The 25,998-nt window shown below is 41.4% G+C and overlaps 1 protein-coding gene across 4 annotated transcripts in view; it reads right to left on the bottom strand.

Moving 5' to 3' along the window:
* Positions 1–25,998, bottom strand: part of FILIP1 (filamin A interacting protein 1) — a 211,075-nt gene that overhangs the window by 64,775 nt on the left and 120,302 nt on the right. For all 4 annotated transcript variants that reach the window (XM_040239058.1, XM_040239056.1, XM_040239055.1 and 1 more), the window contains one exon: positions 4,856–5,029. In XM_040239058.1, the coding sequence (XP_040094992.1) occupies positions 4,856–5,029 (174 nt within the window). The remainder of the gene's footprint in view (positions 1–4,855; positions 5,030–25,998) is intronic.

The raw sequence follows: 25,998 nt of genomic DNA on the forward strand, positions 1-25,998 counted from the left end.
GAAGTTCAGAGACTTGAGATGGGGAGAAATTTCAGTATGTTTCAGATGAAAGAATCACGATTTAGGAACTGATTTTTAGTCTGTTATCAACATAGGGCTAAGGGGAAGACTATTAAGGAATTTAGGAAGCAAGAAATCTACTTAAAAGGAAATGGGAGGTCCTAAAAGACCAAAGTGTATTTACACAGAAGGAAAATTGATCTAAATGCTCTGAAAGATAAGGCTACAGAAAAGGAGATATTTTAGTCTTTGTTGAATCACAGTGGGTGACAGAGGAAGAAGAGGCTAGAGAGCCTAGAGAGCAGAGCAACATGACACCCGCCTCCACCAAGAAGAATAGATGGAGTCAGGATCCAGGAAACATTTGAGGAGCATGCTGTAAAACTGCGGAGGTTCTTCATGAGATCACACGGGGCCCCTCTCTTGCAGACTGCAACAGCTATTCAAACTGGTTACATAACATGTAGACAGACTTAAGAATGAAAACTTGAAAAGATCAGGGTAGGATATTTGAAACAATTTGGGGAGAGTCTCAGGGTGTCAGCTATTGCAGATGGGCTCTGAGTGGACATGCACCAGAAACTTAAAGATGCAGATTTTGAGGGAAAGATGAGAGAAGTGAAAGGGGAGTGGGGCAGGACAGCAGCAGATGTGTCCAAGCACAGGTGTGTTGTGGAAAAACTCCTTAGGAGGGATCATCCAACTCAAGAAAGTAAACGTAGAGAAGATTTGTGTTAAACAAGGGTTCCTCTTGGCAGACTCATTACTCCTCGGCTTTGCTTCTCTCATGGAGGGTGACCACACGATGCACAATGTGGAAGGTAATATACAGAAAACAAATGTCTGGGCCTGAAAGCGTAGGATGTGGGAGGGTGTGTGTGTGTGTGCATGCTCAGTGGCTCAGTCGTGTCTGACTCTTTTGCAACTCCTTTGACTGTAGCCTGCCAGTCTCCTCTGTCCATGGAATTTTCCAGACAAGAATGCTGAACTGGGTTGCCATCTTCTATGCCAGGGGATCCTCCTGACCCAGGGAATGGACCCACGTCTCTTGAATCTCCTGCCTTGGCAGGTGGATTCTTTACCACTAGCACCACCTGGGAAGCCTGAAACCATAGGGTAAGTAGAGGCAAAAAAAAAAAAAAGAAAAAGGAAAAAAACTGTACAGTCCCTAAAATAGTGATGGAGGAAGAGGGGGACCATTTGAAAAACTAGTCAAAATGTTGAAGACAACAATAACAGTAAAACTCAGCTGAGCCTTCCTACTGGAGAAAAGTTGTGACAAAAGGAAATTCTTTTGTTGCCTTGAGTAGGACAAGTTACTTAAGAATTAGAAAGTTCAAACACGAGAGAGAAGGGAAGTTCTGAGGAATGGTCACCTGGGCAAGGTATGGTTCCCACTCGGTACCAAGATAGGCAGGTTTCAGAAAGTCACCTGGGAGAGGGGTGCTACACCCTGAAATAAGGGGGCAGTAAGAAAACCCACTGGTATGAGATGGGTTGCCTAGTTCTGGGCATTGTGAATGAAAAAAGCAAATAATTTTGGAGGTTTTAAACATGCAGGTGGGAAGACCTAGGCATGCAGGATGTCACCACTCAAACATCCCTAAACTTTGAAAAAAGAGAGATGTGTTTCAAGTGTCACTGAGGGCAAGGATAGTACACGCAGTCAGATTCCTCCACCCACCCAAGGTTCGCCATGCCCCACAGTTATTAAGCTCTTGGTGGTGGCAGACTCCGTCTGATGAGGACAGCTGCCCCCACACTGACTGGCATCCTGTCGGAGCTAAAGATTTCCTCTATCCACCTTCCTTTCCTCAGACATCCCTGAAATCTCTGCTTCAGTCTTGGTAAAACTAACATGAGTCTGCATTATGCTGAGTCCTGAGGTCAAGAAATATCATTCCTCTGGAGATAAATTGACCTTGGAGCTGCGGCTTTTCTTGCATTTTTAATAATTTATGAATGTGAGATTGATACTATGGTAACTGCATGTGTCCTAATAATCTTCAGCCTCTTTGAATAAACAGAATAGAGGACTTCATCTTTGAAAGATGAAGACTTTCAAAGACTTTCATCTTTGAAAATGCCTTAGGTTAAAATCTCTCTGGCTAAGGCTAAGCAGAATAAGAATTTGGGAAGGAAAGAAACCTAAAGCTTAATTTCTTTGAAATTTTGCTTAAGAATTAAGAATTTTGATATCTTATAATTTAATGTACAAGGAAGTTCTGGGGGATTTAATATTCTCTGTTTAATTTCTCCCCAGATACCTGGCAAGGGGGGTGTCTACCATATTGGGTTCACTGCTTAGCCTTTAGTGGGTTCTGTTGGATGACCTAGTAGGGCCTAATTTGGTATGAAAAGTAGAATGAGCAGTGGTTTTTGGCTTGAGGTACAGCATGACTTCTGGGCTTCCCAGGTGGCCCTTGCTGTAAAGAACCCACCTGCTAATGTAGGAGACATAAGAGACACGAGTTCGATCCCTGGGTCGGGAAGGTCCCTTTGAGGAGGGCATGGCAGCCCTCTCCAATATTCTTGCCTGGAGAATCCCATGGACAGAGGAACAGGATGGGTTATAGTCCATAGGTTCACAAAGAGTCTGACAGGACTGAATTAACAGAGATGCAAGCAAATACAGCATGACTTCTAGGAACAAGAGCTAGGCTATCTGCTCATAGTCCCAGGAGGTAATGGAACAGTGACATATGAGATTCTTGCATCATGAACTTGGAAGCAACTCCCTTGCTCCTGAGTAGTAAGAACTTGATTATAAAGCCCAAAGGGTTAAGAAACCAAAAATCTATAAATGGTAGAAGGGAATCTTTTCTCCTTGCAGCATCCTCTTTCTCTCATTTTTGCCAGTGTTGGGAAAAGTAGCTTCTGTTTTTCCCTCTTCCTCATCATTCATTTCTCCCCAGGGAAGAACAATGCTTCAGACTGTTGAGGGGGGAAGGAACCAAGAAGCATCATTATGTGGGCGGAAGGCAGTGATTCTGGGTGTGCGTGCTCTGAAGACCTACCTCTCCCCTTAGGGGTCATTCCAAGCTCTAACTTGGGAGAAAAGAATTAAAATGCCCAAATGATGCTCTTTAACCAAGCTGAGTTCTTCAATCCAGGTGGTTATAATGCCAATATAAAATTGATCCTTTCCCCTATGTCTTTTACTCCTCACATCCCTCCAAGTTGGGAACTGATAAAGAGTGTGAGCAATTATCACCCTCAGCTCCCAGCCAATACTGATATTTGTTGAGTAGCTAGCATGTTCCAGAAACTATGTCAAAAGTTTTCCAGTCATTGCTTCATTTAGTCCTCGCAAGTCTATGAGACGTGCACGTGACAGAGAACCCCAAAGTGACAGAGAACCCCAAAGCTTAAAGAGCTGAAGTGACCTGCTCAAGCCACAGCCAGCTAATCACTGTGGATAATCTCAGATGTGAAATTGGATCCAGCCAGTCGACTCTATCCTATCATAATATGCATGCGTGCTAAGTCGCTTCAGGCGTGTCTGACTCTGTGACCTTATGAACTATGTAGCCCGCCAGGCTCCTCTGTCCATGGGATTCTCCAGGCAAGAATATGGAGTGGGTTGTCATGCCCTCCTCCAGGGGATCTTCCCGACCCAGGGATCGAACACACGTCTCTTATGTCTCCTGCATTGGCAGGTGGGTTCTTTACATCTAGCCCCACCTGGGAAGCCCATCCTATCATATAATTATCTCTTATTGTTTACAGAAAAGATGAGAACGGAGCTCCAGTTCATTTTTGTTGGAGAAATCATAAAATTGTGGAGCCATCAATCTGTTGTGACTACTTTCTAAAGCAGATCTTTCTGAGATCTTTCAAACTGAGTTGCTGCAAAGGCTTGTCTTAAGTTAAATTACAACAACTTGCTTCATATTTTAATTTCTGTGTTCATTATTCATTTATAATGGTAATTTCACATCTATGATTTTTTTACATGAATTCCAAAGGTCAGTTTGGCTAGATCCATCAACTTGTTCCCTGATTCTGCATCCAAATCCAACCTTGATGTGAGAGTATTTTTAACATGTACTATTATGAGTAATTAACAGCAATAGTTTCTAATACAATCCTGTATAAAAATGATTAAATATTGTCCTATTAGATTCCCTGCTCTAAATCTTCCATTGGGATTTTGCCTCAACTTTTATGTTTTAGCCACTCACATGAGACCATTTAAATTAAGACCAAGTCTTTTATAAGATATAAAAACCAAGTGGCTTTATAACCATAAATATCATAATAAAATCAATTTAGTTTTAGGCTACCAGTTTGATAATAATCTGAAAATGCAATGCTAAAACCCATAAGCACCTCAAATTTTTACCCATATCACCTGTTAGAGAAATAAAAGAATAAAAAACTGAAGAGCAGGTAACTATCATAACCACATGAGAAATATATTTGGGGCTTTCAGTCTATTTAAGAAAATACTTCTACAATTCTTATCAGTGAACTGTATCCACAATAATTCATGAATTATTAAGTTATACTTTAATTCTAGATTGAAAGTGAAAGTGTTAGTCACTCAGTCTGTCTGACTCTTTGTAACCCCATGGACTATAACCCACCAGACTCCTCTGTCCATGGCATTCTCCAGGCAAGAATCCTGGAGTGGGTTGCCATCCCCTTCTGCAGGGGATCTTCCTGACCCAGGGATCAGACCCAGGTCTCCTGCATTGCAGGCAGATTCTTTACCATCTGAGCCACCAGGGAATAGGGCATCTTAAAGAACTGTTTGCCTTTGAAAGGAAATGTTGAAGTGTGTCAAATGGAAGGATGCGGAGACCTCCCTTTGAGGGTCCCTGCTCGGGGACTTGTCAGGGTAAGTTTTTACCTCTGAGATGGGTTTCTCATACACATCTTCTCCTATGGACTTCTCCTGGGCCAGGATGGCGTCTCGGTGCAGGACCCGGAGCACTTTCTCTGGCTCTGCAGACCCGTAATGAGCCTCCAGAACCTCCGGCTTAGTTTTCTCTGTCTTCAGCATGTGGATCACATCTTCCCTGGCCTGTGATGGAAAGCACAGCAAGGTCAGACGGTTGACAACATGTATCCTTTGCCGGGCTCACAAAATCAACACGGAGTTTATTGAATACAACCCGTGTCTTGTCACGGTTATTGGCAAATCCACTGGGTGCTTTTTGTTCTTTTTTTTTTTTTTTTTTTACCAAAAGCAGATTGGCAAGCAGATACTCTGCTTCAGGTTGCTAGGAAGCAGGCAAGCAGAGAAAAGGGTTTGTGCTAATATTAACTACATAAAAATTGCTGGAAGTAGCAATGATTCTGAGAAGGGGGAGGACTGCTCCTGGGGGTACTTAGCCCATTTCAGTGCTCATGAGGTCAACGACAATGTAAAGTTTTCTATTTATGCCCTGAATGTAGTACTCAAATCTGGCTTAAAATAAACCCTGCTCTCTCCCCTTCTGGTTCTTACTCCATGTGTAATTAACAAAAACAACCTTTATTAGCGATTTCCTCTTTCCCATCAAGTGATTCATCTTGCACAGTAACACATGGTTGGCAGCTCACATGATGCTGGGTGGGGCTTCTCAATGTAATGTATTCCCACTTGAAGGTGAAAAAAAATTTGTTTTTATAATACCAAAAGCATTTTTTATTGGGGTATAGTCGATTAACAATGTTGTAGTTTCAGGTGAACAGCAAAGAGACTCAGCCATATATAAACATGTATATGAAATTTAACTCCTGTGATATCCAGACTGCCAGTCAGAGGAGTCAGGTTGGTGGAATCGGAGTTGTTCTTTCGTTTTTTTAGCAAAATTTTAGAGTCTTGTTGACGTGCTTAAGAAAACCACATGATTATAGGCTTTCAGTCCTATTGACTATGGTCTGCATCACATAATACAAATATATCTGAATATATTTCCTACTGATGAGGACTGATGAACTTTGTAGCTATGATGGAACTGACATTTACTAAATGTACTCCCATTTGGTCGTATACCTGACTTCATCCTTGCTGCTGCTAAGTCCCTTCAGTCGTGTCCGACTCTGTGTGACCCCATAGACGGCAGCCCACCAGGCTCTGCCATCCCTGGGATTCTCCAGGCAAGAACACTGGAGTGGGTTGCCATTTCCGTCTCCAATGCATGAAAGTGAAAAGTGAAATTGAAGTCGCTCAGTCGTGTCTGACTCCTAGTGACCCCATGGACTGCAGCCCATCAGGCTCCTCCATCCATGGGATTTTCCAGGCAAGAGTACTGGAGTGAGGTGCCATTGCCTTCTCCCACGAGGGAGCCTGGTGGGCTACAATCCCTGGGGTCGCAAAGAGTCAGACAAAAAGTCAGTCTAAATTGTTAGGCTGAGCGACTAAGAATTCAACACCTGTGTGGCGTGAGGCCAGAAGACGACAGAATAGACGCTGGACTGTGGTACAACCCCTGCTCACCATCCAGAAAGCTCGGAAGCTATCCTAGCTTGTACCAAAGAACAAACTGGAAGCAACAGAATTTCAGTCTGTGATAGTGGCGGAGATTTTTTCCCCTGTGTTATGCTAATGGTGGGTTTTAAATCATAAACCTGGCTCATTATCACAGCATTCTAAAGAAAGGAGCTAACTCTTTTATGAGTGAGGACCCCTAGTATAAAGTTTGTCTTTCATGAGATTTCTTGCTTTTATTGCTTTTTCGTAGTCTCTGAATTCATCTAATTCCAAATGGCCAAAGATGAATTTACTACAGAAACGTCAATGGACTGGAATTTGCAGATTTTCCCCATATTGTTTCTGCCACATATACATGTGCTCTTTCAAGACAAAAATGGAAAATATTAATTTTGAAGAAAACAGTGGTTTGGGATTAGTGAGAAAGTGTAAGTCAGAAAATAGTTTAATGGAAAGGCAATGTGTTTCCGTGCAGGGCAAAAGGACAAAGCACAGACACAGCGTCAGGCTAGCTATACAGAGTTTTTTGCAAATTAGAAAGAGGTGCCTGCTTCTTCCAGGAGTCACAGCTCTGAGTCAGGGTGCAGCCTGCCTAGCGTGCAAAGTGTACTCCTACCGGGTCCCTTGCCAGGCACCCCTGTACAAGGCCCAGCTCCACATCTGTGTATGGTGATCTTGTCCTGAAGGAGTCCAAGGTATGTCCATTGTTCTCAGACAGTGTAAACAAAGAGCTTTACAACTGTAAATAGGTAGCTATTTTAGTTTAAAAGTTTAAGCTATCTGGTTCAAAAATATGTAAATATTATTGGTATGTTTCTTTTTAACCAAATCTTTTGAATTCTCTTAGAAGAAAACACCCATTTCTTCTCTCCCTAAAAAATGTGCTTATGCTTGAACCGTATTGATTGTGATGCACTACATAAACCACACATTTCATTTGAGTTCAGTTACCCTAGACACCAATTACTGAAGGAAAAGAGGTATGGTTATGTAACACAGCGCATTATATATTTAGAATCACATTATTCATCAGGAACTAAAAGCTTTTTAATTACTATAATAATAATCATAGAAGGAATATACATGTTGCCTATAAATCACTGCTATTTAAAATGGCTTAATATGGTAAATCAGTCATTCATAATTCACTGATTAAACTGTGGTATCTGTTTCATCAGTGAAATAATGAAGATGTGATCACAATAAATATTTTTTATTACTTTGAAGATGATTCAGTAATTGAATCATGATTCAATTAAATAAAACCACTTTACATCTCTGCTTTGAGAGTCTTGTTAATTTTTGTAGAAAGGAATGAAATTCAAAGTGTAAGGAAGTTCCTGTTGTTGAACATGACTGTTTTCACATGGAAGTTTTACCACAAGCAAGCAGTTAAAGTCTTAGGGTTCTGGGAAGCTGTTAAATAAACCACTGTATTTAAAGATGTAAAACAACCCAGAGGGAGAAGTACTTTGAAGAGGGTTTAAGAAAGGAGATAGAAGGAGATCAGAGGCAGAAGAGACAATGAAAATATTTAGTTGACTTAGCCATGATGATGGAGAATGAATAGAAGATTAGGGTACAGAAACAGGCACAGAGGGATCCCATCCTTTCTTCCATCCTGCTCAGTCACCCTTCCTGCCAAGAGAGGCATACAAGAACAAAGATGTCCTTGCTGAATTCACCCAACACTCCAGGGAACAAGGGGTTGTCTCAACTGGCTGCATAAAGAGCTGATCCAAAACATTTGAGGGCAGCAGAGAGCCGCTCTGCAAAGCCCAAGGCCAACAGGTGAATGTGTGGATTCATTCACAAAGTGAAGGGTGGGTCTCTGGACTTTAGGGCTTCCTCAGTGGCTTAGCCATAAAGAATCCACCTGCAAGTCAGGAGCCTCAGGAGGAGTGAGTTCAATCCCTGGGTCAGAAAGATCCCTGGAGGACGGCATGGTAACCCACTCCAGTATTCTTGCCTGGAGAATCCCATGGACAGAGGAGCCTGGTGAGTCCATTGGGTCGCAAAGAATTGGACATGACTGAAGCGGCTTAGTGCGCACACATGCTATGGACTTTGCTGTCAAAGTAGGGAGGGAGGCAACAAAATAAGACACAGGAGAGGTGGAGCCCACACAGGTGACATAGTTCAAAAGAGGGCTGAATCCAGTCATCCCTTCAATAAATATTTGTGCACATTCAGTATTGGAGATATAATTGCATTCTGAGGCATTGAAGTCTAGAGGGAAACCACAAAAACAATTGAAAGGCATTTACATTATAACATGGTAAGACTTAGGATGGAGGAGATATCAGAGACTAAGAATGTCAGAAGAATCTTTATGACTTGAATCTGAGCTGAGAGGAGGCTTCCTGGAGAAAGTGACATGAAATCTCACATGAGTACTTCAGCTGGAGAAAGAGGGGTGGAGCTAAGGTAAGACTGTTCTTGGCCAAGGGAAGCCTGTAGGCAAAGGTCAAACTGAATAGATTTAGATGCCTGCGCTGGGGCCACAGAAGGCTAGAGTGATAAAAGGGACAACTCATGAAAAGCCTGTAAACCAGACAGTGAGTGTGCGTTTTATCATGGAACAGCAAGAAACCCTGGACTTTGTTTTTGTTTGTTTGTTTTATATGTGCCAGGTCACACAGGAACCTAGCATCCTTTTGTTTGTTTGTTTTGTTTTGGCTGAGCTGGGTCTTCGTTGCTGTGCCCAGGCTTTCTCTAGTTGCAGTGACTAGTCTAGAAACTAGACTACGGGGGCTTCTCTCTAGTCGTGGTGCACGGGCTTCTCACTACGGTGGCTTCCTCTGTTGCGGAACGCAGACTCTGGGTGCATGGGCTTTAGTCGTTGCAGCTTGCAGGCTCAGTAATTGAGGCTCGCATGCTCTAGAGCACGGGCTCAGTGGTTACGGTGCATGGGCTTTGTTGTTCCTCAGCTTGTGGAATCTTCCCAGAGCAGGGACTGAACCCGTGTCCCCTGCACTGGCAGGCACATTCTTATCCACTGGGCCACCAGGAAAGTCTGAGCCTTGGAATTTCTGAGCAACAGAATTGTGACGTGGTCAGATTGGTGTGGTAGAAAGCCCATTCACTGTGTTAAAAATGCACAAATTCTGAATCAGCGTGTCTAATGGTGCAAGCCAGGAACTGTGATTAAAGCAGAGCTGCACTTAGACGTCACTGTGTATGTGTGCTTGATCATGTTCAACCCTTTGGGACCCCCATGGGCTAGAGCCCGCCAGAGTCCTCACTGGGTGCATGAGTGTTAAGTCGCTGAAGTCATGCCCAACTCTTTGCGACACTATGGACTGTGGCCTGCCAGCCTCCTCTGTCCCAGGGATTATCCAGGCAAGAATATGGGAGTGGGTTGCCATGCCCTTCTCCAGGGGATCTTCCCAACCCAGGGGATCAAACCTGAGTCTCTTTACATCTCCTGCACTGGCCGACAGCTTCTTTACCACTAGCCCCACCTGGAAAGACCAGGCTCCTCACTACTTTAGGCCAATTCAACACCAAAAGCACTTAAATTATCTGCTATGTTAGCTCAAGCCCCCCAGCAAGGATGTGCTTGCCCCAGAGGTTTCTCCTGTTCTCATTGGGTCTTCAATCCTACTGATCTTCACCAAGGAATCGTGGTCACTTGAGACCACCAGTATAAACCAGGAGGGTTGCAGGGAACTGGTGAAAGTATTTGTACCTCTGTGCAAATGAAGGTGATCAATTCTCTCGTTTTGACAGGGACTAAGAAGAACAAAATCCTACAAATCAGGACAGTCCCAGGCAAACTGGGATGAGTTGGTTATCCAAGGGCAAACAGGGAGTGGACAGGAAACTGGACATTCCAAAATGTTCCTATATCTTACAGGGCAGCCATGATGGACTTACTCTACTCAAGAACTGAATTTCCCTGACAGTGTTTCCAAAACTTAGCTTTCTTTAAAGGCAAAATTCCATTGTTGATGACTGTGTCTGGTGACAACTTTAACTATGTTTTAAACTTGTGGGATTTTTTAATCTTTGGGAAAATCCATAATGAGTAAGAAACAATATTTTGTGTTTATGCCCATATGACAAAGCCTTTCCGCACTTCTAAATGTATACGTGTCTAACTCTGGGAGGATGGGGAATCAAGATGAGCCGTTGAACTTCAAATTCAACACTGTGCCTCCTCTTGAAGCTCTCAGATGAGTTAAAGACTTGGGGTGGGTGGTAAGTAGTTTAAAAGTCTTTCAGAACATTGATACAATATTCATATTGACTTGAATGTTTAGGGTAAAACAGAAGACTTAGAAAACATTTGCTTGAGGTGAACAGCTTGGGACAGCTTCTTAGATGGTGCCACCATGATCCCCAGCATGATGGTCCACTTACTTAAGTTGAGAGGGAACACAGCCAGGTGGGAAGTTTGAGATGCCTGCTCCTAACTGCTGACATTGCACACCTCAAGCCAGCCATTCCCTGCTAAGAGCGGTTGACCTTGAATGGAGGATATATTTTGAGGACAGAATAAATTTATTTCTATGCTTTGGAAGAACCAGAATGTCACAGTTTCTAAAAATTATCACTTTTTCATATGTTTCATTTGCTACCTAAATATGAATATGAATATCACTGCATTGAGCTAAGGGACCCTACGAAAGATGGTCCTGGAAGACTAACATATACCCATTCTGTAAATACTTTCCCATTCTGGGAACTCAACTCAATATTCTGTATCTATTTAAATAAGGTAATTGATTAGTTTACTTGGCCTACTTGTTTCCTAGGCTGTGAGCAGCTTTGAGGTCAGGGATTATGTCTACAATGTCTACTGAAAGAGTGCCTACCCGCATGATAGCAACTCAGTAAATATTTGTTAAAAGAAAATTAAAATTAATTGATGTGAAGTCAGAGAGGCGTAAACTGACACTGAAAAGTTCAGAATAACCTTAACTAGCCTTGATTAAAAGATCTAAACAATTACATTTTTCAACTTCTGCTCTTCCATCTGACATTCTTGTCTACAGTTTAGGAGTCACTTTCTGCTTCTGAAGTTTATTCCAAAAAGAAAATATGTAAACTGAATAAAGAAAAACAGTACATTCCACCAGAATGTCACTACAGGAAACAAACTATCTTTAACTCATACAAATTGAATTATACTGTTCTCTCTAGTTAGGTAAAATGGAATATTATAAACGTATTGGAAGAATAAAAGCTATGTAATTTATGATAGTATTAGCTATCACTATAGAAATTAGTGATTTTTTCCCCTTTTTTGACCCCCATTTTTTCTTTCCTCTTCAATGTTAGAAAGCAAAGATAACATAATTAGTGCCACAGCAACATACAAGGAGAAGATTCAGACATGGTTAAAGGGCCATCAGGACTAAAAATGTGTCTTTAAGTTTTTCTCTAGAAATTTCTCTCTATAACTCTATGGTTAATAGTAGCCTAAAAGTCTCTATACAACTTGTTCATTAAAGATCACTTCTTTGTAGCACTTCAGCTGAACTATCCCCCCAAAAAAGCTTTTATTAAAATATCATTCAAGACGGAGGGGACATATGTATACCTATGGCTGATCCATGTTGATGTAGGACAGAAGCCAACACAATATTGTGATTATCCTTCAATTAAAAATAAATACATTAAGAAAAAAGAAATATCACAAGCAGGATTTCCCTGGAGATCCAGTGATTAAGAATCTCTTCACTAATTTAGGAGACATGGGTTCAAACCCTGGTCCAGTAAGATCCCACATGCCTCGGGGCAGTGAAGCCTGTGTGGCGTAACTACCGAGCAGGCTCTGGAGCCCCAGCCCTGCAGTGAGAGAAGCCGTGCAATGAGAAGCCTGCACACCACATCAGGGCAGCCCCTGCTCACCACAACTAGAAAAAGCCCACGCACAGCAACAGAGGCCTAGTGCGGCCAAAACTAAATAATAAAGTTATGTTTTAAAATCACAAGCAGATGCTATTTTCATATTAAAACTTGCTTTTATTAGTATCATGATAGCTTGAATTATTTTAAAGGAAAATTCCTCAAAATTCCAATAATTTTTTTTTTTGCAGTAATACAAGAACCCATTCTAAAGTGCATATGGAATTTCAAGAGACAACAAATATCCAAAGGGACAGCCAAAGAGCCAGTCACGAAAAAGAACAAAATTCAGGTCTCGTACTTTCTAATTTCTAAACTTGCTACAAAACTACAGCAATCAAAACATTATGATACTGGCCTAAATACAGACATTTAGAGCGGTAGAACAGAAGAGAGACCCCAGAAATAAAAGCTCGTACACATAGTCACATGGTTTTCAGTAAGAATATCAAGGCCGTTCAATGGAAAAAGGATAGTATTTTCAGCAAATGATGCTGGGAAAACTGGATACCCAGAAGGAAGATGGACCCTTACCTTATACAAAAATTAACTCAAAATGAATCAAAAACCTGAATGGAGAGCTAAAACTCCTAGAAGAAAACATACGGGAAAAACTTCATGATATTGGATGTGGCGATGATTTCTTGGATATGACACCAAAAGCACAAGCCATAAAAGAAAAAAATAGATATATTGAACTATATCAAAATTTAAAACTTCTGTGTATCAAAGAACAGAACTGACAGAGAGAAAAGCAACCCACAGAATGGGAGAAATTATTTGCATATCATATGTTTGATAAAGGATGAATATCCAGAATATATAAAGAATTGCTATAACTCAACAACAACAAAAACTGACTTTACAATGGGCAAAGGACCTAAACAGACATTAATTTTTAAAATTTTACTGAAATATAGTTGAGGTACAATGTAAGTTACAGGTATAAAATATAGTTAGTGGCTCACAATTTTTAAGGTTATACTCCATTTATAGTTATATAAAATATTGGCTATATTCCCTAGGTTGTACAGTATATCCTTGTAGCTTACACCTAATAGTTTGCCCCTTTTAACCCCATGCCCTTATATTACCCTCCCCTTCCCCTAGTCTGTTCTATATAGATGTGAATCTGCTGCTTTTGTTGTTGTTGCTATCTTCGCCAGTTTGTTGTATTTTTTCGATTCCACATAGAAGTGAGATCATACAAGATTTTTGTCTTTCTCTGCCTGACTTCTTTCACTACCATAATGCCCTTCAGGTCCATCCATGGCGTCACAAATGGTAACATTTAGGGGCTTTTATGGCTCTGTGTGTGTATGTATGTATATGGGCTCAGTCCTGTCCAACTCTTCGCAACCCCACAGACTGCAGCACGCCAGGCCTCCCTGTCCATCACCAATTCCCGGAGTTTACTCAAACTCATGTCCATTGAGTCGGTGATGCCATCCAGCCATCTCATCCTCTGTCGTCCCCTTCTCCTCCTGCCTTCAATCGTTCCCAGCATCGGGGTCTTTTCCAATGAGTCAGTTTTTCACATCAGGTGGCCAAAGTATTGAAGTTTCAGCTTCAGCATCAGTCAATTTTCCTTTAGGGTGGACTGGCTGGATCTCCTTGTTGTCCAAGGGACTCTCAAAAATCTTTGCCAACACCACAATTCAAAAGCATCAATTCTTTGGCACTCAGCTTTCTTTATAGTCCACTCTCACATCCATACATAACTACTGGAAAAACCATAGCTTTGACTAGACGAACCTTTATTGGCAAAGAAATGTCTCTGCTTTTTAATATGCTGTCTAGGGTGGTCATAACAATGTGGTATATACATACAAAGGCTTTCCTGGTGGCTCAAATGGTAAAGAATCTGCCTGCAAGGCAAGAGACCCAGGTTCAGTCAAGAAGATCCCCTGGAGAAGGGCATGACAACTCAGCCCAGTATTCTTGTCTAGAGAATTCCATGGACAGAGGAACCTGGTGGGCTACAGTCCAGAGGGTCACAAAGAGTCAGACATGACTGAGTGACGAACACACACATATACATATAATGCAATGTTAGTCATCCTTTTTAAAAAAAGGAAATTCTGACACATGCTCCAACATGGATGAACCCTGAAGGCACTATGCCAAATGAAATAAGCTAGTCACAAAAGGACAAATACTCTATGATTCCATTTATATGAGGTACTTAGAAAAGTCAAATTCGTAGAGACAGAAAGTGGACGGGTGGTTGGCAGGGGCAGCAGGGAAGGAGGATGGACAGTGGTTGTTCAGTGGGAACAGAGTTCCAGGTTTGGAAGATGAGAAGCTTTCTGCAGATGGATGGATGGTCGTGATAATACACAAGGTGAATGCATTTAATGCTGATGAATGGTTCACTTAAAAATGGTTACAATGGTAAATTTTATAGTATGTATATTTTGCCACAGTTTTAAAAAATTAGAAGTACCACTTTGTTATCCCCCTAAAAGTGCAAATAAGAAAATATAAATCACCCTCAATCCTTTATCTAGAGAATACCACTTTTTTGAATAAAAAGGTAAAATTCCATGTAATAAATTGTAAACGTAGTCATATTTTCCTTGTGGTTACTTAACTGAACATCAGAGTCATCCATGGATTTAAACATTTTCATGACTTGTGTGTTTTTTTTTTTTTCTTTTTTACCACATTGGGATATTAATAGCAAGACAGCTGCTATGTCCCAGATTAGAAATTAGATAAGGCCACAGGTTGCCCCCTGCGGTGCTGTGATTCTGTAGTGTGTAATTTCTTAAATTCTGAAAGACTGCAGGCTCTTGGTACTGTGCTAATAAAGACCCTGGGCAGAGACCTTAAACGACCCACCCCTATATGTAATCAGGTCCCACAGACAGGGTCCAGCTTTCTGTGAGCCGGTTGAGAAGCTGAATTCCATAAAACACGGGCGAAGTGATTGCTAAGGCACAACGACATGGTTGTTTTCTCACTGTGGTTATTCATCCAGCTCCGTGAATTTAACCCTCTCAACAGAAGCCAGCCAGAGGCGACCCAGGACAGCCGGAGCATCTGTAGCAGATCTGACACCAGGCGTCTCTCTGCAGACCCCGCTGGTCCAACCCCGCTATTTATTTATGTAAATTTTGTTCACTTCCCCACTTCATCCTATGATTGTCTCCTCCACAGATGGTCCCTCCAAGAATTTTCTCAAGCTTGAGTGAAATCCCTCTCTGTAATCTTGTCTGGAGGATTGACTGGCAGGGCTATTTGTATGAGGGACCTAGGCTCTTCCTGGGAAAGAGCTCATCTCCGGGTTGGGGGGCGGGGGGGGGGAGGATGGGTGCCATTTTGGCCAAAGGACAATGGGGCAGGGTCAGAGGGCAAGGGTCAGTCTGAGTGCAGCCCAGAGCCTGTCACTCCAACACGCCCCTCAGCTCAGCCCCCTCGACCCATGCCTGGGTCCCAGGGTGAAGGACTGCCGTGAAAGAACCCAGTAAGAACTAGAGGAATTGGTAAATTAGAATGCAGCAGTAAGCAGGAAAGGCGGGAAGGGGCAGCCCCTGTCTGTCTGTCGGGCATCCTGCTCTCAGGATGGACGCATAGGCTGAACCCCTCCAAGAAGACATCAACTGACAGACACGGAGGAGAGAGGCCTGGATCGCAGACAGTCGTGTGGGCTGTACCTTCAGAAGAGCAGGCTTCATTGCAGTAGGCTGGAGGGGGAAAGAGCAGGGGCAAAGGTCAAATGGTAGCCCAGAGCAGGGTGCAAACACGTGCGGTCCACCCTCAGGACTCCCTGCACGCTCCGGAGAAACCTAAGGGGCCTGGCATCCCCACAGAGCAGGTGGGGGCGGTAGCAGGAGAGGGAAACGATAGTTTCTTTGATCTTATTTTTATCCTCCACTGGTGAGGACTGGGAAATACAAGTAATACTCTTTCAAAGAGAAATTATTGCCAGTCAACAAGATAAGGACATATCGCCTAGATAAAATTTATAGGGGTGGTTTGTTTGAATCGTATAACACGAAAATCCTTTGGATTTGTTGTGCTTTTTGATGTATTCATTTCAGTCTCTGACCTAAGTGAATTCTATATTGATGGCATTTGACCAAATTAGAACAACTAGAGTTTCATTTTTTGAACAAAAACACAAGAAAATCTCAGCCATTATGAACCTACAGGGCATGAAGTAACTCAAAAATACTCACTTTAAAAAACAGAGATTTTTCCATTGTAGGGGTTTGGGAGTAGGATGAACTCCCAAAGTGAATTCATTTAGAATTCAAATGATTTATGAAGGCCCTCTTCTCTTAAAGAGAATATAATATGCATAAGTTAATGTCTTTTTGAGAACTTGGAATGGTCATTCTAAGTATCAGCTCTTCAGATGTACTGAAGATGTTTATTGTTATATGCTTTCTTAACGCACTTGCTTTTTTGACTTCATCTTGAAACAAGTTGCTGATGGTAACTTACAGCTAATTTTTTCTCCTACTCAGAGAAGCAGTGCTGTGAAAACAGTATGCGGTTGGGTCTCTTGAGTTGGGCTTCTCTTGTGGCTCAGCTGGTAAAGAGTCCGCCTGCAATTGAACCTAGGTTCAATCCCTGGGTTGGGAAGATCCCCTGGAGAAGGGAAAGGCTACCCACTCCAGTATTCTGGCCTAGAGAATTCCTTGGACTGTATAGTGCATGGGGTTGCAAAGAGTTGGACATGACTGAGCGACTTTCACTTTCACCTTTGAGTTAGAAACATACATCAGCACTGCTGCTAGTGTAACCTTGAATGAGCGAGTTAGCGTCTCTGAACTCAATTTCTTCATCTGTAAAATGGGCACAGCAGTAATTCCTTTACAGATTTTACTTGAGCTGATGTATAAAAGGATCTGGCAAATGTTAGCTACCCTGCCTTTTGTGACCCAGTCACACTGTGGCCCTGCTAATGTGACCTTCAGCCGGTTAGCTCTGAACTTCATCTTCCCCATCTGTAAGAGACTGAAATACGTGTGACGTGATTAATATGGTGCCTGGAGTATTGTGGCTGCCCAATAAAAGGCAACTTCCTCTTTTTTCTTTTCTCATAGGACTAAATTGACTGATGTGGAACAGCTAGATCTACTGAGCAACACAGCCAAAAGCCTTTCCACAAGGCCTTCCCTGATGGTCCGGCGGTTAAGAATCCACCTTACAATGCAGAGGACGCAGGTTCAAACCCTAGTCAGGGAACTAAGACCCCCCACCTGCTTCAGGGCAAGTAAGCCCACAAGGCACAGCTAGAGAAACCCCTGGGCCACAACTCAAGAAAGCCTGTGTGCCACAACGAGGACCCAGAAAAAAAAAAAAAAGCCTTTCCACAAACCGCACCAGTTAGTCCTCGTCCCAGTGGCTGTCTGTCCCTGTGACTCCCCAAACCACTCATAACAATCCTGTGATTCCTGGGCCTCCGGCTTCCCAGACAATGACAGCCCCCACGCCTCCGGACCTCCCGCACAATTTGTTGGTGATTTGAAGGAGCAGCTTCCTGTCTAATTCAAGAATCTGGACTCCACGGTTTATGCTAGAGTCTGCAGTTTCTTCATCACCCGAGTCAAAAGTTTATACTGCAGCAGAAATGACTTGACAGGTTTTCCTAAACTTCTCTGGGTATTCTATTTAAAATCTGGCATCAATAAGAAACACTGTCAAACAGCGCGTTGTGCTAGGACTCAGGCTGGAAGCAGGCATTGCCTCTAAATGAAGGTGCAGCCGAAGTCAGGCCCTCTGATTTAGGAAAAGAAAATAAAAAGAAGTGAAGAAATAGAAATGTTCATTTCTTATATTGCATCTTTGGTGTTTAATAAAATTCCTATGAGTTCCTAGTTGGAAAGCCCTTTTTTTTTTTTTTTAAAGAAAGGAGATCCCTGAAAAAGTCACAGTATCTGTTTGTGATTGGCTAACAGCTTTTATGGACAACATTTGGCTCTCTGCTGCCAAATCTCAGGTTGAAATGCCAAATCTACCTTTTCAAAGAGAGAATGTAGTTGATCACATCTGCTTATACAATTACCATGCTTTTTCACTCTCTTGGGCCACATTCAAAATTTTTTATTAAGAAAACCTCATGTGTGCTGTTATCTAAGTGCTAGTGTTTAGGAACACTAGCTCTGTGATCTGAGAACAGGTGTAAAATGTGTAGACCTGCCCTTCCCGTCGCCTGATACTTCTCTAATCCTATACTCATCACTTTGTAACCACCATCGCTTGTTTTCTCCCTCTGGGAAGGACTGGGAGGTCAGAAGCCTCTTGTTCTCTTGTGAACCCAGCTGCTAGCACAGGGATCAACTCATTAATTGTTTGTTAAATGTGTAATAAAATGTTTGTATGTGTGTTTTGTGCATGTATCCTCTTTATTTAACACCAATGTCCTGTGTTTCCACTCTTCTAAACATGTATATTTTCTCTTTTGAGGACAGAAGAGTTTCTTTAAAATCTACTTTTACCTTTCACTTGGGCTTCCCTGGTGATTTTAGTAGGTAAAGAATCCACTTGCAATGTGGGAGACCCCAGTTCGATCCCTGGGTCGGGAAGACCCCCTGGAGGAGGGCATGGCAACCCACTCCAGTGTTCTTGCCCAGAGAATCCCATGGACAGAGGAGCCTGGCGGGCTGCAGTTCATGGGGTCACAAAGAGTTGGGCATGACGGAGCAACTAAGCACAGCTCACAGAAAGCTTAGACCCCAAAGATGTTAGCTTATTACTTCTGCACATGTTCATGAAATCTCCATCAAATCTTCCCATGATTCAGGTTCCCTGTTGTATACAAGGAACAAATAGAAATGAACAGCTGTTGATTTTCATTATCTGCAACGGTTGTTTTCTGTAAAGTTACCACAGATAGTGAGTTAGGGCACACAGAATCATTGCTCCTGGGAAAAATGTAGTTAGGTTCCCACAAGTCTCTCATCACAATAATTTCATCATCCATCAGTATATAACCTTGTTTTATGTGTTTCTTTGTTTAAAGACAGATAAGTGAATGATTGAGCGAATATACATTTCCCCCTGACTTTGCAGGGGAAAAACTTTTTCCCTGGAATGACAAAGAAAAAGATTAGAGATTCTACTTGTTAAAAAAAAAATCATAGCTAATTAAGTGCCTACAAAACATGTTTGTAACAACCATGACAAACTTCTCTGGTGGCTTAGCGGTAAAGAGTGTGCACGTTTTGTAGGAGACATAGGAGACGCAGGTTCGATCCCTGGGTCAGGAATATCCTCTTGAAAAGGAAATGGTTACCCACTCCAGTATTGTTGCCTGGAAAATCCCATGGACAGAGGAGCCAATTCACTATAGTTCATCAGTTCAGTTCAGTTGCTCAGTCGTGTCCGACTCTTTGTGACCCCATGGACTCCAGCATACCAGGTTTCCCTGTCCATCACCAACTCCCAGAGTTTACTCAAACTCTTCTCCATTGAGTCAGTAATGCCATCAAACCATCCCATCCTCTGTCATCCCCTTCTCCTCTTGATTTCAATCTTTCCCTGCATCAGGGTCTTTTCAAATGAGTCAGTTCTTTGAATCAGGTGGCCAAAGCATTGGAGTTTCAGCTTCATCATCAGTCCTTCCAATGAATATTCAGGACTGATTTCCTTTAGGATGGACTGGTTTGATTTTCTTGCTGTCCAAGGGACTCTCAAAAATCTTCTCCAATACCACAGTTCAAAAGCATCAGTTCTTCAGTGTTCAGCTTTCTTTATAGTCCAACTCTCACGTCCATGTATGTCTACTGGGAAAACCATAGCTTTGACTAGACAGACCTCTGTTGGCAAAGTAATGTCTCTGCTTTTTAATATGCTGTCTAGGTTGGTCATAACTTTTCTTCCAAGGAGCAAGCGTCTTTTTATTTCATGGCTGCAGTCACCATCTGCAATGATTTTGGAGCCCCCCAAAAAAAGTCTCGCACTGTTTCCACTGTTTCCCCATCTATTTACCATGAAGGGATGGAACCAGATGTCATGATCTTACTTTTTCTGAATGTTGAGTTTTAAGCCAACTTTTTCACTCTCCTGTTTCAATAAGAGGCTCTTTAGTTCTTTGCTTTGTGCCCTAAGGGTGGTATATATATATCTGAGGTTATTGATTTTTCTCCCGGCAATCTTGACTCCAGCTTATGCTTCATCCAGCCCAGCATTTCACATGATGTACTCTGCATATAAGTTAAATCAGCAGGGTGGCAATATACAGCCTTGACGTACTCCTTTCCCGATTTGGAACCAGTCTGTTGTTCCATGTCCAGTTCCAATTGTTGCTTCCTGACTTACATGTAGATTTCTCAGGAGGCAGGTTAGGTGGTCTGATATTCCCATCTCTTGAAGGATTTCTACTTTGTTGTGATCCACACAGTCAAAGGCTTTGGCATAGTCAATAAAGCAGAAATAGATGTTTTTCTGGAACTCTCTTGCTTTTTTGATGATCCAACAGATGTTAGCAATTTGATCTCTGGTTCCTCTGCCTTTTCTAAATCCACCTTGAACATCTGGAAGTTTATGGTTCACGTACTGTTGAAGCCTGGCTTGGAGAATTTTCAGTGTTACTTTGCTAGCATGTGAGATGAGTGCAATTGTGCAGTAGTTTGAGCATTCTTTGGCATTGCCTTTCTTTTGGATTGGAATGAAAAGTGACCTTTTCCAGTCCTGTGGCTACTGCTGAGTTTTCCAAATTTGCTGGCATATTGCATGCAGCACTTTCACAGCATCATCTTTTAGGATTTGAAACAGCTCAACTGGAATTCCATCACCTCCACTAGCTCTGTTCCTAGTTACACTTCCTAAGGTCCACTTGACTTCGCATTCCAGGATGTCTGGCTCTCGGTGAGGGATCACAGCATTGTGGTTATCCGGGTCATGAAGATTTTTTTTTCATAGTTCTTCTGTGTATTCTTGCCACCTCTTCTTAATATCTTCTGCTTCTGTTAGGTCCATACCATTTCTATCCTTTATTGTGCCCATCTTTGCATGAAATGTTCCCTTGGTATCTCTAATTTTCTTGAAGATATCTCTAATCTTTCCCATTCTATTGTTTTCCTCTATTTTTGGCCTTGATCACTGAGGAAGGCTTTCTTATCCCTCCTTGCTATTCTTTGGAACTCTGCATTCAAATGGGTATATCTTTCCTTTTCTCCTTTGCCTTTAGCTTTTCTTCTTTTCTTAGCTATTTGTAAGGCCTCCTCAGACAGCCATTTGGCCTTTTGCATTTTTTTTTCCTTGGGGATGGTCTTGATCCTTGCCTCCTGTACAATGTCATGAACCTCCATCCATAGTTCATCAGGCACTCTGTCTATCAGATCTAATCCCTTGAATCTATTTGTCACTTCCACTATATAATCATAAGGAATTTTATTTAGGTCATACCTGAATGGTGTAGTGGTTTTCCCTACTTTCTTCAATTTAAGCCTGAATTTGGCAATAAGGAGTTCATATTCTGAGCCACAGTCAGCTCCCAGTCTTGTTCTTGCTAACTGTATAGAGCTTCTCCATCTTTGGCTGCAGAGAATATAATCAATCTGATTGCAGTATTAACCATCTGGTGATGTTCATGTGTGGAATCTTCTCCCATTTTTCTGGAAGAGGGTTTTTGCTATGACCAGTGCATTCTCTTGGCCAAACTCTATTAGCCTTTGCCCTGCTTCATTCTGTATTCCAAGGCCAAACTTGCCTGTTACTCCAGGTATCTCTTGACTTCCTACTTTTGCATTCCAGTCCCTTAAAATAAAAAGGACATCTTTTTGGGGTGTTAGTTCTAGAAGGTCTTGTAGGTCCTCATAGAACTGTTCAACTTCAGCTTCTTCAGCATCACTAGTTGGGGTATAGACTTGGATTACCGTGATATTGAATGGTTTGCCTTGGAGATGAACAGAGATCATTCGGTCGTTTTTGAGGCTGCATCCAAGTACCGCATTTCAGACTCTTTTGTTGACTATGATAGCTACTCCATTTATTCTAAGGGATTCCTGCCCACAGCAGTAGATATAATGGTCGTCTGAGTTGAATTCACCCTTTCCCGTCCATTTTAGTTCACTGATTCCTAAAATGTCAACGTCACTCTTGCCATCTCCAGAGTACATCACACGCATATAATTTAAGTAAGCAAGGTGACAGTATACAGCCTTGATGTACTCTTTTCCTAATTTGTAACCAGTCAGTTCTGTCGTTTATGAGATTGCACCCGAGTACTGCATTTTGGACTCTTTTGTTGACTATGAGGGTTACTCCATTTCTTCTAAGGATTCTTGCCCACAGTAGTAGATATAATGGTCATCTGAATTAAAGTCACCCATTCTTATCTGTTAATGTACAATGGTTTTTTTGAGGTGCATAAACCATTATGAAACTTAAAAATTCTTTACCCTTCTCTATGAACTAATTTTTATGGGCTTCCCTGCTGGCTCAGTGGTAAAGAATCTGCCTACTAATGCAGGAAACTTGAGTTCAATCCCTGGGTCAGGAAGATTCCCCTGGAGGAGGAAATGGCAACCACTCCAGTGTTCTTGCCTAGAAAATCCCATGGACAGATGAGCCTGGGGATCACAAAAGAGTCAGACATGATTAAGAACTAAACAAACAACAAAGAACTAATTTTCACCCTATTGAGACCAATAGTGCTCTCATTGAGGACACATTTTTCTAAATGATCCATATTGAACTCGTTTTGATAATTAGACACAATGTTTTTTAAAAGAAAGCTCTGGAATGGGTAGTATCAACTCAGAAGAATAAATCTCTAATAGTATAATTTCTCATACACTGGTACCTGAAATTTTGAAGGAATTATCTTTTTATCATATCTAAAATTGCTTATATAAGTAAACATCTATTCCCACAAATATGTCTGTCTCTAATATGAAATTACTATGCATTTTTCAAAGAAGATAGAGTTGAATTTAATAACAACCAATTCTTACATTACACCCAAGTGTGAACAAAATTATTTTCATGGACATGATTCATTTCTCTTAAACCCATTCTATAGATGAAGAAAATAAGGCTCAATGGATTAAATAGCTTGCCCAAGGTTACATGATTTGTAAGAAACAGAGTTATCTGATTTCAAAATAGTTATTCCTTCCATTACAAGTTGCTCTGGGAGTCAGTACCAGTTTTCTGTGAGAATATGTTATAAACACAAAGCAAGGAAGACCCTGGAATGAAACTCTCTGGGCAATGGTTCCTGTACTAACATTCATCCACAAATGGTACCACCACCATCTGGTCCAGTTCCCTCACACTACATAACTTGATTGGCTTTCCATGATCCTGCCAATATTTTTTTAGCACTGTCATTTTTTTAGTAACTTCCCTAAAAATGTCACACTTCTCTCTTGAGGCCAGGGTACATGAGGTCAGTGAACCCAGTCCTGCAGATTTCCTTCTCTGAGTCTCCAAGACCCCTTGCCAAGCCACTACTGCTAGGAGACAGCCTAGAGTTTGACTTCTTGCAGTGTCCTTTGAAGTAGATAAAATATGCACTCATGGACATCTGTCTGTTATTTCCTGCACTCACAGCTTTGTTCTTTATTGCCAGAGAATTCTATGGATGATGTCACTTTTCTCTGAAGAGAACAGGCCATCAGAGCTTTTCACTGACATAATTAATTATCTGTAGCCTGATTCTGAGCCAGAACATTCTCAAGGCACAGCCCCCAAAGAATTAACTCTACTGTGCTTGCTATTCTTAAACTTTTAAAGAGACAGGGTGCCATATCTTTTTTTTTCTCAGCCCCTGATAATGGTATTTTTGTTCAGTGATATCAAGTAACAGAAAGTGAACTGGGGCAGGATTCTATGATTTCACAAGGAAGACCTCCGGTTCAATAGGCAGCAAACTCGAAAGGTCGCTACAGATCAAGTATACAAAGCAAAGCTTTTAGGCTTAGTCTTAATGGCTACAGGACTGCATCACAATTACTGAATAGACTCTTTGGGGGATCCTGTGAATCTGAAGCTAGAAAAATGAGATTGCAAGCAAAAGGAACCATGTTAAATTATTCACAAGGTGAAAAGTTTCATTTTATTAGCCACAAAGGCCTGAAACATCAACATATTTAAATTTTACAAGATATAGGAAGTTACCAGAATGATCATATATTTTGAGTTTTTACCTATGTCTTGGTATCAGTATAAGGCAAACTAGCCAGTTCATCAGAAAATGTCACTCACTACTCTGCTGGGTTTCAAGATTATGTAAATGAGCTATTGTCTCTTTAAAATTGGGGCTCCATGGAGAAGGATCAAGACAGCACATATCTGTGCTCTGAAGGTATCCAGGTCCTGAGTTCTGGTCCCCTCTTCATGGGGTGAGTGATCACATAAGATTCAGAAAGTCTCAACTTTCTCAACTTGGGTAGAAAGAGCAGTATCCTTTCTGACTCCAAGAATTTTCTAAGATTGAAGATTTGATTGTGTGTATATAACAGTTGCCGCCCCCAGAGGAATTATTATTTATGGCCTCTTGCTGCCTTGATTCTGCAAAAACTAGTTTAAATTGTGCTCTCTCTGAATTATTTTAGTTTGGTAAAGTATCTCTTTAGATCTACTGTCAACATTTTAAAAATTATAATAAATGTTGATGATTTTGTAAAGATCAATCTTACAGAATCAAGAGTAAAGGAAAAGTGAAGCTGTATGCCACTTTCTTACAAATTCTACTCCCCAGGGCTAATTCTATGAATAATTTGAAGTGGGTCTTTTCAGGATTGTTTTTCTCTATAAATATGGGAATGTAAGTGCCAGCACAGATGCACTGTCTCTGTCTCTCTCACTCGCTCCCTAGGATAATTGAGCACTTACTATATGCCAGAAAACGTGCAAAGTGCTTTGGAATCATTGTCTTGTTTAAACTTCACAATAACTTTAACAAATAGGTATATTGTTATCACCATTTTGTAGATGAGGGATATGAATTGGTACTAAGCTTGGTAATTTGCCCAAAGTGGGTAGCATCAGGATAAAAATCTAGGCAGCCTATCTCCAGAACTGGCAATCATCACTTTATGAATTCTCCCTATGGACCTATTAATACAGAGCCTCTCATATATGTACCATTTTATTTTTTCAAATAGAATGGAAAGCTTAAGAACAATAACATTCTTGTGATGCTAATTTTCATTTCACTGAAACTAACAGTTATGTCTTGCTTATTTGTTTTTCCATAAATTGATTGTCTCTTCTATTTATACATGTCTGGCTCTCAACCGAGTCTTTTTCAGTTTTCTTAATTTTTCCTACCTAAATCTATAACCCAAAGTTTAAATTAAACACCAGTTATGCCCCGCCCCACCAGTTCGAAGGAAAGACCAGAAAATTGTGTTGGACTAGAATTCCACTGTGTTGAATTTGTTTGAAATACAGATCTCTACTCTGATTATGCCTGTAGTAATTAAATAAAATCTTTACCAAATATCTCTCTGATTTGTTACCTTCTCTGGATGACAACTGCAGGGCCTGGTTACTGCTTCTTTTCCACTGACACGGGCACAGAGCACAGATGAAGTAGGTAATTGTCTTTTTTCCCTCTTTCCTTCCTCCTTTCCTTGTTTCTTTCTATTTACTCATTTATTAATTTAGCAGCTATGTGTAAAGTTGTTTTGCTTTAATATTAATTTATTTATTTGGCTGCACCGGTCTTCGTTATAGCATGAAGAATCTTTTATTTGCAGCATGTGGGATCTAGTTCCCTGACTGGGAATCGAACCCAAGCCCCCTGCATG

Source organism: Oryx dammah, unplaced genomic scaffold, assembly GCF_014754425.2.
Source record: "Oryx dammah isolate SB20612 unplaced genomic scaffold, SCBI_Odam_1.1 HiC_scaffold_4, whole genome shotgun sequence".
NCBI lineage: Eukaryota > Metazoa > Chordata > Mammalia > Artiodactyla > Bovidae > Oryx > Oryx dammah.